This window comes from Octopus bimaculoides, chromosome 10, assembly GCF_046866305.1.
Source record: "Octopus bimaculoides isolate indiv1 chromosome 10, ASM4686630v1, whole genome shotgun sequence".
NCBI lineage: Eukaryota > Metazoa > Mollusca > Cephalopoda > Octopoda > Octopodidae > Octopus > Octopus bimaculoides.
The window spans coordinates 47,808,738-47,824,853 of record NC_142937.1 but is presented as its reverse complement, the minus strand read 5'-3'; the positions used below and the strand labels follow the sequence as shown (position 1 = coordinate 47,824,853).

Genomic DNA, 16,116 nt, shown 5'->3' with positions numbered 1-16,116 from the left:
TTTCTGTCATCCATTGTGTGATATGTAGTAGTAGTAATAATAATAATAATACATACATACATACACTGGAAGCTATGCCAACACTATGGAATAACAAAGGAAAAAAGATGGTATAGGTACACGCCAGAAAAGGTCATAGAAAGTGAGAAAGCAACCATACTCTGGGATATGACAATACACACAGATAGAGAAATTAAGGACAATAGGCCAGATATAGTTGTCAGAGATCATGAAGAAAAAAAGCTTTCTAATTGATGTATCAATACCAACAGATGACAACGTTCCCTAAATATTCAAAATACAAAGACCTGGAAATAGAGGTAACTCGAATGTGGAATCTAAAAACAGAAACAATTCCTATCATAGTAGGTGCCTTAGGTATGATAAAAAAATATTCAGACAAATACATAACAAAAACACCAGGACTTACAAATATATACAACATACAGAAAATTGCACTACTGGGCACTGCACACATCCTATGCAAAACACTTTCAATACAGTAACCATAAGAGCATCACAGCAAACCACAGCACATACCCAAGGCACACAGAGCTGCGCTCGGTGGTGAAGTGAAAGCACGCTATAAAAATAAAATTACTGAATAATAATAATAATCTTTTCTACTATAAGTACAAGACCTGAAATTTTGTGGGAGAGGGTAAGTCAATACATTGACACCAATACTTAACTGGTATTTATTTCATTGACCCCGAAAGGAGGAAAGGCAAAGTCGACCTTGACAGAATTTGAACTTAGAATGTAAAGACAGGTGAAAGGGCACTAAGCATTTCGCCTGGTGTGCTAACAATTCTTCCAGCTCACTGCCTTAATAACAATAATAATCCTTTCTGTTATAGGCATAAGGCCTAAAAAAATTTTTGTGGGGGGGGGGCAGTCAATTAGATCAACCTCAGTATGCAACTGGTACTTAATTTATTGACCCTGAAAGGATGAAAAGCAAAGTCGAACTTGGTGGAATTTGAACTTAGAATGTAGCGGCAGACAAAAAACCGCTAAGCATTTTGCCCAGCATGCTAACAATTCTGCCAGTTTGCTGCATTAACAACAACAATAATGATAATAGACAATAAGAGCATGATGTAATTGTAATAGATTGTTTATTGGTTTGAATGATATTTTGACAGCCCATCTGTCGTTTTCAAGTTCAAAATCTAAAATGAAGAGACACAGAAATAAGAATAATGATAATTCTTTCTATAGGCACAAGGGCTGAAATTGTAGGAGAGGAGGCAGTCAATTATGTTGACTCAGGTGCTCAATTGGTATTTATTTTATCAATCCCGAAAGGATGAAAGGTAAAGTTGACCTAAATGCCATTTGAACTCATAACATAAAGCCAGAAGAAATTCTACTAAACATTTTCCCAGCATGCTGATGATTCTGCTAGCTTGCCACCTTTCTACTTTAAGCACAAAGCCTGAAATTTTGTGGAAGGGTGCCAGTTAATTACATCGACTCCTGTGCTCAATGGGTACTTATTTTATCAACTCTGAAAAGATGAAAGGCAAAGTTAACTTAGGTGGAATTTGAACTCAAAATGTAAAGTTGGAGGAAATGCTACTAAGCATTTTGTCTGGCATGCTAATAATTCTTCCACCTCACTACCTAATATTATAATAATAATCCTTTCTACTAAAGGCACAAGGCCTGACATTTTAGGGGAGGAGACTAGTCAATTACATTAGCCTCAGTGTTTCACTGGTACTTAATTTATCAATCCCAAATGGATGAAAGGCAATGTCAAACACAGCGGAATTGAACTCAGAATGTAAAGACATGCGAAATACCACTAAGCATTTTGTCCAGCATGCTAACGATTCCGCCAACTCGCAGCCTTAATGATAATAATCCTCCTTTCTACTATAGGCACAAAGCCTGAAATTTATGGGCAGGGGATAAGTCGATCACATTGATTCCAGTACTTGACGGGTACAAAAGGATGAAAAGCAAAGATGACCTCAGCGGAATTTGAACTCAGAACGTAAAGACAGGTGAAATATCACTAAGTATTTTGCCCAGTGTTCTAATGATTCTGCTAGCCTGCTACCATAATAATAATAATAATAATAATAATAATAATAATAATAATAATCCTTTTTACTACAGGCTCAAGGTATGGAATTTGTGTGTGTGGGGGGATAGTTGATCACACTGACCCCAGTACTTGGTTGGTACTTAATTTATCAACCCCGAAAGGATGAAAGGTAATGTCAACCCTGGTAGAATTTTAACCCAGAATGTAAAGACAAGCGAAATGTCACTAAAAGAACAGATAGCATGGTGCTGTAGGTGGCAGGTAGGAAACCTGCTACTCATGCAAGACTGCAGGATTTCCTACAAAACCAGAGTTAAAAGCATGATAATAATAAAAACAAGAGCACTCAGAAAGCACAACCCACAGCCAAAGCAACATCAAGGTCCTCTCAATGATTAGCCAGAGATGATTTTTAAAATGAGAATATCTGAAATAAACTCAACTGCTCTCACAAGTGAGAATATTAAAAATGAACCTAACCAAACTCAAAAATTAAGTAAAAATACAGGAAAAATAATCCAGAATCCTTGCCCAGTACTGGATTGATCCCAAAATCTAATCAGTTTGTGCCAGTCATGAGGACAAACATCTCTGAAAGTTTCATCCAGATCCATCCAGTAGTTCTTGAGATATCTTGTCCATGGACAAACAAATACAACTGAAAACAATACTTCTGCCTTCACTAAGGCAGAGGTAATAATAGTAATAATAATTTCTAACACAGGTACAAGGTTGAGAAGTTGGGGAAGGAGTTAGTCAAATATATCAACCCTAGTATATGACTGCTACATTATTTTATCAACCCTGAAAGGGCAAAAGGCAAAAAATTAACCCCTGTTTGACTTGAACTCAGAATGTGAAAACCTGGAATAAATACTGCAAGGGATTTTGCCTGATGCTCAACAGATTCTGCCAAAACACCAGCTCCATATGTTGCTTATAATAATAACAACTCATGAAAACTTTGTATGTAACTTGCTACTAAAATTATCAGCCCTTCTTAAAACTTTCAGCACTTTATTCAGTTTTGAAGAAACAGAAAATATCTAAATATAAATACAATATATCTTTCTCTTGTTTCAGTCATTGGACTTTGGCCATGTTGGAGCACTACTCTGAATGGCTTTTTAAATGAACAAGTCAATCCCAATACTTATTTTTAAAGTCTGGTACTCATTCTATCAGTCTCTTTTGCAGAACTGTTAAGTTATGGAGACTTAAACATACCAATACCAATTGTCAGGTGGGACACACACACACACACACACACGAAGTGTTCTACACAGTTTCTGTCTATCAAATTCCCTCACAAAGCATTGGTTGGCTTGGGGATATATAGAAGACATCTGGCTAAGATGCTGTGTAGTGGGACTGAACCTGAAACCATCTTGTTGCGAAGGAAGCTTCTTAATTACACAGCCATACCTGCACCTATATATAAAATACAAACATTTAAATGATACCTGAACCCATAATTTGCAAGACAGCATGAATTTTATAAAATTCATGTTGTGGGGGATACAATATTTGTTTGCTGACAAGATTGTTATTAACATTTTAGATTGAAAACTGAATAGAAGAAAATGAAAGGAGATTTCACTGGAATTTCAAAACGAATACGATTCTGTTAGCAAATATAATTTAGTTAGATAACCAGATCAAACTCACCACTGAATAACCAGCTTTGAAGTACGAATGTAATTTTTAATAAACAGCAGGTGAACTTGATGGCTGCATTATTTAATAGATTACATTAATGCTAGGTGACCCAGGTCAAAGCCCAAATATTAATTTAAATTTTCATGCTAGCATTGTGCCTTGTATTTTTGATCAATCAAATTCAAGCATTCAATGACTGCTGTAAAATACTTTTAAAGAACAAGATGGTTTTTGCTTTCAGCTTGTGAGCTAGTCAATGATTACTGAAAGTCTCAGATGCAAATTAACAGATAAGAAACAAGAAAACCACCAACAGATCGTGTATTGATAATAATGTAAGAAACACACGCATAAATTAGCAAGAATGCTAGTGTGGTTAAGAAGTTCACTTTGCAACCACATGGCTTCGGGTTCATTCCTGCTATAACCTCAGACTGATCAATGCCATGTGAGTGAAAATAGTAGACAGAAACTGAATGGAAATCCACCATTATAGGCACAGGTGTGACTGTGTGATAAGAAGCTTGTTCCCCTACCACATAGTTTTGGGTTTAGTCCCACTGCATGGCACCTTGGGCAAGTGTCTTCTACTATATCCTTGAGCTGATCAAAGCCTTGTAAGTGGATTTGGTAGAGAGAAACTGAAAGAAGCCTGTCATATGTGTATGTCTGTGTTTGTCTTCACTCATCACTTGACAACTGATGTCGGTGTGTTTATGTCCCTGTAACTTAGTGGTTTGGCAAAAGAGACCGATAGAATAAGTACTAGGCTTACTAAGAATAAGACCTGGAGTCAATTTGTTCAACTAAAGACAGTGCTCCAGCATGGCTGCAATCAAATGCCTGAAGCAAATAAAAAAGTAGATACACATATCAGGCTGAGTAAAAAGTAAGCAACGTTTAGAAACATGAAAATCACAATATATTTCAACAACGTAGAAATTTTATTCATCAAAGTAAGTACCATTACAATCAACACATTTTTGCCAACGAGTTACAAGTTTGTTTATTCCTGTAACATAAAAATCTGGAGTTCTGGAGCTGAACCCTTTGAATGCACTTTCAGCATTGGTTGATTTTTTAACTCCTTCTCTCGCAGGAAACCATCAAAGTGCTTGAAAAAGTGGTAGTCAGTAGGAGAAAGGTCTGGGGAATAAGCTGGGCAAGGAAGAACTTCATAGCCAAGTTCCCTCAATTCTGGAGCATTATTAGTGAAACGTGTGGTCAAGCATTGTCATGAAGAATGATTGGCCCTCTTTTGTTGACCAGTCTGGAATGGAGGAGTAGCAGTTTTTTGTTCATTTTTGCAATTTCATGACAACATGTTTCTGCAGTAATGGTTTTTCTGGGTTTTAAGAATTTATAGGGGATGAGTCCAGCAGTACACCACCAACTGTCACCATAACTTTCTTTTTGAAGAGCTCAGGTTTAGGGAAGGTTTTCAGTGCTTCATTTTGGTCCAATCACCGTGAGGAACATTTATTATTGTACAGAATCCACTTTCCATCAAAAGTTACAATATGATCGAGAAATGGATCAATCTGGTTACAGAAAAGAAGCAATGAGCAAATTTCATATCTGTGATTTTCTGATTTTCATTCAAATTGTGTGGTAACCATTTGTTGAGCTCTTTTGATTTTCTGATCGCATGCAGGCAGTTTTCTGGCTAACTTTGAAGTTCTTTTGTCTGTTCTCGAGTGGTTTTACATGGATCTTTTTCAATGATAGTCTTTAATTGACTGTCATCGATGACAGATGAGCATCCACTATACCCATGATCTTCAAGACTCACATCACCACTGCAAAACCATTGAAACCCTTTTTAGAGCTGACCACCCACTGGTCATTTCCTCACCAAAAGTTTCAGTGATATCACGAGCAGTTTCAGCTGCTTTACATCCTTTATTGAAGCTGAATAGTGGTTGGCGTTAGGAAGGGCATCCAGCTGTAGAAACTCTTCCAAATCAGATTGGAGCCTGGTGTAGCCATCTGGTTTCACCAGTCCTCAGGCAAATTGTCCAACCCATGCTAGCATGGAAAGCGGATGTTAAACGATGATGACGATGATGATGATGATTGCACTTCGACAGTTCCATTTCAGATGATTGTAACAACGGTGAAATAATATCAATGTTAATTAATTGATGCATTTGGGCAAGTCTATGTCTGTATTATCAGACAATTGCAAAAAATATGAGTAAAAAAATTCAAAACTTTACAAAAATGTAGTACAAATTCTTCATGGTTCAAAATGTTGCTTACTTTTACTCAATATATATATATATATATATATATATATTTTGATAGAAATGGCAAGACAACAAAAGAATGAAAGAGACCTCGATATTATGTAAATAGAGGAATTTATCTGTAAATATAATATGTGACAATTATTCGGTAGCCATGATAAAACTCCGAGTTTCGGATGTCGGGGCAGAAACCCACGCCGGCATCTCTTCAGTTATCGGGCTATCAAAAACAAAATATCTATCTATCTATATCTATATATATATATATATATATATGTATATATATATCGAAGTGTGTGTCATTGTGTCTGTCCTCCCATCACCATTTGACAACTGTGTTGGTGTATTTACATCCCTGTAACTTAGCAGTTTGGTAAAAAGAGACCAATAGAATAAATAGTAGGCTGAAAAAATAAGCCCTAGGGTTGATTTGTTCAACTAAAACCCTTCAAGGTACTGCTCCAGCATGGCTGCAGTCAAATGACTAAAACAAGTAAAAGAATATATATATCATATCAATACACACACACCATCATCATCATCATCATCATTTTAATGTTCACTTTTCTTTTTCATACTTGCATGAGTTGGATGGAATTTGTTGAGTTAGATTTTTCTATAGCTGGATGCCCTTCTTGTCACTAACCCTTACCTGCTTCCAAGTAAGATAGTATTTCCCTATGACCAGACATGGAAGATTGGAAATGGAGAACACTGCTTGAATGTCTCAGTGGGATTTGAATTTTGACCATAAAACGATGGAATGAATTCTGCATTTTTTCTTGATGCTGTAACAATTCTGCCAGCTTGCCATCTTAACTACTGCAGCTGCTAATATTGTTTCTAATAATAATAATGGTTTCAAATTTTGGCACAAGACCTGCAATTTTAGTAGGAGAGGGTTAATTGATTATATTGGCTTAGGTGCTCAACTTATTTTATCAACCTTGAAAGGCAAAACTGACTTTGGCAGAATTTGAACTCATGTGCAAAGAGTTGGAATAAATGCCTCTTAGCATTTTGTCCAAGAATTTAACTGATACTTTATCAGCCTTAGTATAAAAGGTTGACTAATTTCTTAGAGTAGAGACTTAAAACCAGAATCAGAAAGAAAAATATTACTAAATACTGCAAGGCATTTTGCATTAGTAATGTTCCTCTACTAGTGACAGTTGACCCTCGACATCAAGAAACCTGTCCATAATCTTGCAAGTGACCTCACTAGTGCTGGTGTCATGAGAAAAGCACCCAGTACATGCTGTAAAATGGTTGGCATTAAAAAGGACATCCAACCATAAAAACCATGCCAAAAAAACACAAGATCATGAGGTAGTACTTAGGCCCATCGAATCCTGTCAAACCATCCGACCCATGCCAGCATGAAACATGGATGTCAAATGATTGAGGATGATAATGATGTTCCTTCAGTTCAAAGATATCTTTGACAGAATTTGAATTCAAAACACAAAGAGTCAGAAGAAATACAACTAAGCATTTTGTCCAACACACAACTCTGCCAGTTCACCATCTTATAATAATAATAATCCTTTCTACTATGGGTAAAAGGCCTGAAATTTTGTGGGAGGGGGATAGTCAATTATGTCGATCCCAGTGCATAACTAGTACTTATTTCATCGACCCTAAAAAGATGAAAGGCAAAGTTGACCTCGGCAGAATTTGAACTCAGAGCATAAAGATGGACAAAATGCCACTAAGCATTTTGGCTGGCACGCTAACGATTCTGCCAATAATAATAATAATGAGTCAATAAGAGAGCTGCTATACAGTTGCTTGATCTATTATATAGCAGTTACATAACCCTCAAATTACGTTTCGTCTTTAAAAAAACAAACAAAAAAATAATCACAGAACTAAAGTAAACTACATTAGATGGCAGCAAGTAATATTAAAACACAATAGAAAACTTACTGTCAGGATAAATGGTTGTGAGCCACGCATATATTTCACTGCTAGATCAAGTCCCATGGAAAGACGGCTGGAAATTTTAGGATGGATTTGGTTCAACAAAACGACAAAGCACTCTGAAAAAGAGAAAATTTCAGATGTAGAAAACCTCCAAAACATATATCAACATAAATACATACATAAACCAACTATTTCTCTCCATCCTTACACACACACACACACACACACACATTATATATATACTTTTACTTGTTTCAGTCATTTGACTGCAGCCATGCTGGAGCATCACCTTGAAGGGTTTTAATCAAGCAAACTGAACCCAGGGCTTATCTTTTTTTAAGCCTAGTACTTATTCTATTGGTCACTTTTGGTGAACCAATAAGTTATGGGGACATAATCACACCAACACTGGTTATCAAGGAGTGGTGGTAGGGAGAACAAACACAGACACAAAGACTCACACACATAGATATATACATATATATAGGTTTTTTCACGCTAGCTACTTGATAAATTCTTGTAAAAGAATTCGTCCTATTATTGAATTTAAATATATTACCAGAATATATTCAGTGCTGAATTTATTCTGAGTAAGAGGCATATTTACCGAGATGCAATTCGAAATTCCCGCCACTTACATAGGGAAATAGCGATGAACAGTCGTCCATATGCTATGCTGGATACATGGTGTTTGTTTGGTATGTTGATTCACTGTTTATTTCTATTTTTCTGGACCATATTATACTGACAAGTAGAAGTTGTATAATACTACAATAACTACGAAATCATGATTTATAATTTAGTCCGTTTTTAAGGGGTTGGCTTTGAGAGTTGTATTTCCTCGCATTCGGTAAAAATGTGCTTTTTATAGTAGTCTGACCTTAGAGTCCCTCATTGTGTGAGGCGTTACTGTATAGTAATGCCTTTATATAAATATACATATATATATATATATATATATATATATATATATATGACAGGCTTCTTTCAGACACTTGCCCAAGGTGCAATGCAGTGGGATTGAACCCAGAACTATGTGGTTGAGAAGCAAGCTTCAAACTATGTCCTAAGCAGATGACAATACCCTTCATTCCTCTTTTATCATCAGCATGTCACTCGTATGCACATTCATACCTACACATGTATTTACATGTATGTGTGTGTGGATGATGCAAGTATGGACACAATGTTTGCTTTGTTACCATATGATCTTGAGTTCTATGTCACTGTGCAGTACCTTGGTAGAGTGTCTTCTACTGTAATTTCAAACCAACCAATGCTTTACAAATAAGATTGGAACAGAACCTTTTATAAGAAACTTGTTGTACATATGTATATATATATATTTGAGTGTATGTATGTTTCCAGTCCTTATTTTGCATGAAAAAAGTCGAACTATTGATGGTTATTTTATTGACAAAAATTTGCTGTATTTTCTAAGATGTGCAATATAATAAATTCCTTACTTGAGAAACAGCTATGGGTTAGTGACAAAAAGGGCAACTAACTGTAAAACAATGACTCAATAGTATGCCTTCCTCCAACCCATACTAATACATAAAAACAGATTTTAAATGAACAAGCAAACACACACACACACACACTCTAGATTATGAATGCAGACATTCCTTGTATTACCAAACTATTATGTGTCTGAAAACTAGTAAAATCGAATTCCATAATGGAAAACATTTCTTATGGCTTATTGACTCCCATGTTACATGGGTATGCATGGATATGCACATACTTCCATGCATATACATATATTACATACAGCTTGCACTGTAGTGCACTCTCCCTCATTGGTTGTTTATATTGGATAACAATAACCTGGGTATTTCCCATAATTACCACTTCCTCTAGTTATTCTCAACAGTATTGATCTGACCAATGATAGTCCAAGTTCTTTTGGCCCTCACTGTAGCATTATTTTCCGTATACTATGTTGTCCGATGTATATAATGTAGTCCTAGATATACTGTGTCTTAAAAAAATACGGGATAATTAAGATTTGAAAGCTCTGGTTAATTAGTCTGTTTGAATCTCACCTGGGCTGAGCAGCAGCAACAAACATACACATGCTCATCACTGGAAAGAGAGTATGACCTAGGAGTATGTATTATAAATAGTTATGTATTTATGTAGTTGTGAGCAAACATAGAAACCCTCTTGATTCTCTCAGTGGAACATCATGGATGTGACAGCTGAAAGAGGAAGGGCTGTATCAGTGCTTGACTGGTACTCATTCCACTTGAATAAATTAGAGTAACATTAAAAAAAAAAAAGAAATGCCATAGTCAAGGACACACCAGATTGCTTGGTCCAGGAATTGAACCCACGACCTTAAGATTATGAGCCCAACATCCTAACTACTACGCTACATGCCTTCATAAACATACATACAGACAAAGGAATTTTGTTGCATTACCTGAATTTTGCACAAATCTACAATCAAAATTTGATAAATGTTTGAAACACCCAACACCTGGCCCACTCTCAATAGTACATTGCAAGAGGAGAGGGCGTGTCAACAGTTCCTTTCTGAATAGAACAAGTTCTTCAGTGGAGTCCATTCGATAAATTCTGTTTGGAAAAAGAAAAGAAAAGACTTAAATAAGAATAAAATCTAAAACAATAAAATGCAAATGAACAACTCAAATATTTATTTTGTTAGTTTAAGGAGGAGATAAAGTGGTGCACATGGCTATTTTGGAGATCTCTTAGATAAGGTATAGAATGGACAATTACATGTTTGTGTAGAGAAAATCATAACCCAACAGTTATGTCTTTCCAACTCCATGGTTCCGAGTTCAATCTGACTTGGTGCCTGGGGGTATCATAACCTTCTTTAGCCCAATGTCTTGTGTTTGAAGTTTGATGGCTGGAGACTATGCAGAAATCAATTGTGTGTGTTTTGCATGTAACTATTTTTGTCTCTCAAGGAACTACAGTGAATCAAGGCCACAAAGTTTCATGCCAAAGTTGTTTAATCATTAAAGCATTTTAGCTAACATCATTAACATGAATACTCTGTGTTATATATTGAGAGCTATTTCTCTCATTTGCAAATCCAAACTTTACATATATTTCATGCATACACACATATATATATATTTGTATTCCAAAAAGTGCCCTGGAAAGTGAATCATGTTAGCAAAAGGCTTGGATAAAGAAGATAAGTTCCACACTCCCTTCATACGCTCTATATGATTTGACTATAACTCTGGATAAGCTAATGTGCAGTTTGTGTGCCATATAGAAAGAGAACACAGAAAATGTAACTAGTGTTTATGCTTTACTAGCAGAAATACCCGGCGTTGCCCGGGTTAGGGATTCACAAAGGCAGACAGACACACACACACACACATTCTCAATACATGTAGGATTCCTCACCATACAGGTGACAGGCACAGCTGTAAGATGCATTACGGATCTGTAGCAATTGGAAGGACATGACCCAATTGAAATAACAACGTGTGACGTTTGGAGTAAAGGGAAATGAAAGTGTCACCTCTGGAGTTTGCAAATGACCACTATACCGATAGGTAACTGTGCAGACAAAATTTACAATCGATAAATGTCTTAGAACAACCAGTCTCTCATCTGGGAAGGCCTTGAAATCAATGTTATCAACTGGTGACTATGTGTGTCGCAGTGATAATAAAAAGACTCAAAGGAGGTCTGCAACGAAATAATTTTACTCAACACTTTGCAAGTGAATCAGTGGACGCAAAGATGCGTCTCATTTACTTGACAATTTATGCACCACATTGCAGAAATCACAATGTAAGTATATCTGAAAGGGTAGTCTTACACTGTTGTACCGTTGAATTACAAATAATGCTCATCTGTTATGTTCGGGTTAAAATTTCATCAACATCAAAAATATATGAATTTTCATGGCAGTTATGGCCGTTATGCATAGAATATAATTTCCAAATTTCAAAAAGATCCATTCAGTACTTTTGACGTAGTTTTGGATAAGAAAACAAATGACTGTGTGTGTTTGTGTGCATGTGTATGTGTGTGATGGGTGTATATATGTATAGATATCTGTATGCATGTATATATATATATATGTATATATGTGTACATATTACATGTACATCTATCTATATATATATATATCTACACATATGTATACATATACATGTATGCATATAGATCTATATCTCTATATATATCTATACATATACGTGTACATATACATCTATATGTATACATATACATCTCTCTCTCTCTCTTTCTCTCTGTCTGAAAGTATCTGTCATTACAGTATCGAAATGTGATTGTTTCAGTTAGTGGAATAGTTTCATTTTTAAAGTGAAAGTATTTGACATGAGTGTTTTTGTTTCACTTTTGACACGTAATACTTAAATAGTGGAGGAGATATTATGTTGCCGTGGGCTCGAACTCTGCAAGAAGTTAAAAAATTTTTTTGACTAAAACACAACTGGATCCCTAAGTAAGGCATCTGTAAAATTTGAATGAAATTGGTTGCGTAGTTCTCAAGTTTTAGGGATTCACACACACACACACAGACAGACAGACAGACACACATTCTCATTTTTATATATATAGATATATAAAACATGTGTACATATGTTTCAGAAAACTGGTCACTTAATTACATAAGCCTATAGGCCCTATTACAAAACAATGCATCTGGCTCACTTCATCAGCATCATTAGCAAAAATACAATACAAAGAAAGATACAAGCCCTTATATACACTAGTATGCAAATAAGTTTTATTGGATTATTACAATAGAATAAAAGTATAGAGAGAGAGTAGGAAACCCATGAAGGTCACACCTCACCCAATGTGTTCCAGTTGACCCATACACACTCTTGCATAAGCACTCATATACAAATATGGTATGAGAAAGGGAGAGAGAAGAGAAAGATTCCGAGTAATGAAGTGTCAATAGTAAGAACAAGACTAATAATAATATCAATAAAATAATAAAATATAACATAATAATGATTTCAAATTTTGACACAAGGCCAGCAATTTCAGGGGAGGGAATAAGCCAATTACATTGACCCCTGTGTTCAACTGGTACTTATTTTATCAATCTGAAAAGGATGAAAGGCAGAGTTGATCTCAGTGAAATCTGAACACAGAACGTAAAGATGGACGAAATACCACTCAGCATTTTGCCCATTGTCCTAATGATTCTGCCAGTGTCTGGTTTTAATAATAATCATAATCCTCTCTACTAAAGGCATAAGGTCTGAAATTTTGGGAGAGGGGATTAGTTGATTACATTGACCCCCAGGCAAGGTCAACCTCAGCAGAATTTGAATTCAGAACATAAAGGTGGATGAAATGCTCTCAGCATTCCACCCAGTGTGCTAATAATTCTGCCAGCTCCCTACTTTAATAATAATAATAATAATAATAATAATAATTTCAAATTTTGCCCCAAGGGAAGCCATTTTAAGGGAGGGGATGAGTCGACTACATCAACCCCATTGTTTCACTGGTACTTAACTTATCAACCCAGAAAATATGAAAGGCAAAGTCAAACTTGGTGGAATTTGAACTCAGAATGTAAGGACAGACAAAATGCCACTAAGCATATTGCTTGGCGTGCTAATGATTCTACCAGCTCAATAATAATAGCTATAAAAAGAAGAATAACAGTACACCATTATTAATAGTAACAAGAAACATAATAAATAGAAACGTTGAAAATATAAAATTACAGTAGAACCACACCCTGCAAGAAGAAATGTACAGTCAGTCAGTGGTCAGTATTATGAAGAGAGAGAGAGAGAGAGAGAACATAAAAGAACAGAACAGAGGAGTAGAGGAAATGACTAATGAAATAGCTATGGCATTCAACTAAAAGACACAGCTTAGCAGATGAAGCCTGGGTTGTTCATTTCAAAAAAGTTTTAAAATATTGATAAAGACAGAACAGTGTGGTATTGCCATTCACACACACACACATTTAAATCCATATAACTGTACACACAAAGGCTGATATACAAACACACCTGCAACAACCTCTTGAAACAACCTCTTGCAACAACCTCTTGAAAACCTTGGGTACATGCACATGACTTGAAACCTGTGACAAGACAGGTACAGTCAACAAATACAATAATAGTAATAAAAATAATCCACTCTACTACAAGCACATGAATTGCTATAATACCAATCATCGTGGCACTCTGTCGGTTACGATGACGAGGGTTCCAGTTGATCCAACCAATGGAACAGCCTGCTCATGAAATTAATGTGCAAGTGGCTGAGCACTCCACAGACACATGTACCCTTAATGTAGTTCTCAGGGAGATTCAGCATGACAGAGTGTGTCAAGGCTGGCCCTTTGAAATACCAGTACAACACAAACAAGAAGAAAGAGTGAGAGAAAGTTGTGGTGAAAGAGTACAGCAGGATTTGCCACCACCCCCTGCCAGAGCCTCATGCAGCTTTAGGTGTTTTCACTCAATAAACACTCACAACACCCAGTCTGGGATTTGAAACTGCTAACCTATTATTGCGAGTTCGCTACCCTAACCACTGGGCCATTGCGCCCCCACATAATAACAATAATAGTACCCCATTTATATGTATGTACACATATGTGTGTGTCGTTAAGAAGTTTGCTTTGTGACCACACAATTCTGAGTTCAGTCCCAATGCATGGCACTTTGGGCAAATGCGCCAGACTGAATTAAGCCTTTTGGGTGAATTTGGTTGATAGGAACTGTATAAAGCCTGTTATACACACACACACACACACACACACACACACACACACACACACATATATATATATATATATATATGTATACATATCACAGTATCGTTCAATTTACAAGTTGCTATTACACACCACTGGTCGCAATGCACTTCCAATTTTGTCTTGATTGTGCCATTCTTTTCCATCTCGACCCAAATTGCTTGACCAAATCATCTTCCCATCATCAGTGAGGCTTTCCAAGTGGCCTTTTCTGATCTCTTAGATACTACTTGGCAGCTGTCAAGGTCCAGGTGTTGTCTGTGAATCTTGTGACATGAATCTGGTTCTATGGAACTTGTGCTCCCAGTCCTCTGTGATCACATCATCCACTTTGTTCTGTTCTTGAATTATCTCATTTTGAATGTGCTCTCTTGTTGATACATTTAGCATGGATCTTTCTATGGCTGTGTGTGCGTGTATGTGAGAAAGAGAGAGAGAGAGAGAGAAAATGTTTACATTCTGAAACTGCGTAAGCTGTGGTCTGTTGTCACTTTCCTGTGAACAATTCATCTAGTAGCTATATGTTTTCAAAGATATGTGGAAAGAAAAACCCAAAATCTTGCTTGAAAAGCAAGTAAGGATTAGTGAGAAGAGCATCTGTCTGCAAAACAATGCTTCAACAATATTTGTCTATTCCAGATTAGCATGGAAAGACACTCATAAAAAGAAACAAATGAATAATAAAACTGATTAATATTATCCCATTGGGAAAATATGGACGAAGAGAAAAAATGCCAGATATAGTTTTATGGAGGAAGGTTGAGAAAAAGTTAAGAATGATGTCTGGCAAACAATAAATGATTAAAGGTGGTGTGCAAAATGTACTGTGTACGTGAGAAAGTGTGAAGTGGAGGTGGGAGCAAGCAAGATTTTTGTTTTTTTTGATGTAGTGAAAGTATAGTCAATTTAATATTCTGAGAGCTGCATACTATTGACATACTATGAGGTTTGTAATGGTTGAAAACCCTAAAGTGACAGTTTTGTTAGAAGAATCTCAATTCAAAATGTCAAAGGGTTTTCAGATACTGAATAAAACAGAAGTTAGAATAGACTCGAAGAAAAGATATGCCATTAAGTGAGAAACAAATAGAAGGTGCTTGTGTGTGTGTGTATGTGTGTATATATATATATATATATATATATATATATATAGGGTGCAGTGAATTAACTGTCGTCTAAATTGTGCAAAAATGAAAATAACACTAATATCTCATTTTAACAGATATATTTACCAAAATTACACAAAAGTATCTTGAAATACAAGAGTAAATTTGTTCAATAAAATTGCCATTAGCTTCAAACACAGCCTCCAGAATCTCCTGCAACTCTCCTGGGCGGTCTCCTTGTTTAGGTTGGTGATTGCTACCATAATCCTTGTCTTCAGCCCCTTCTTTACAAGGAGTTTTAGTTGTCTCTCGTTTAACTGCACCCCATACATAAGAATCAAGGGGGATGCAGTCTGGGGA

General features: G+C 36.1%; 1 protein-coding gene across 2 annotated transcripts in view; it reads right to left on the bottom strand.

Moving 5' to 3' along the window:
• LOC106871114 (uncharacterized) overlaps positions 1–16,116 on the bottom strand; it is a 94,142-nt gene that overhangs the window by 39,437 nt on the left and 38,589 nt on the right. For both annotated transcript variants that reach the window (XM_014917424.3, XM_089358599.1), the window contains exons 3-4: positions 10,322–10,476; positions 7,897–8,009 (exon numbers count right to left, since the gene is read on the bottom strand). In XM_014917424.3, the coding sequence (XP_014772910.1) occupies positions 7,897–8,009; positions 10,322–10,476 (268 nt within the window). The remainder of the gene's footprint in view (positions 1–7,896; positions 8,010–10,321; positions 10,477–16,116) is intronic.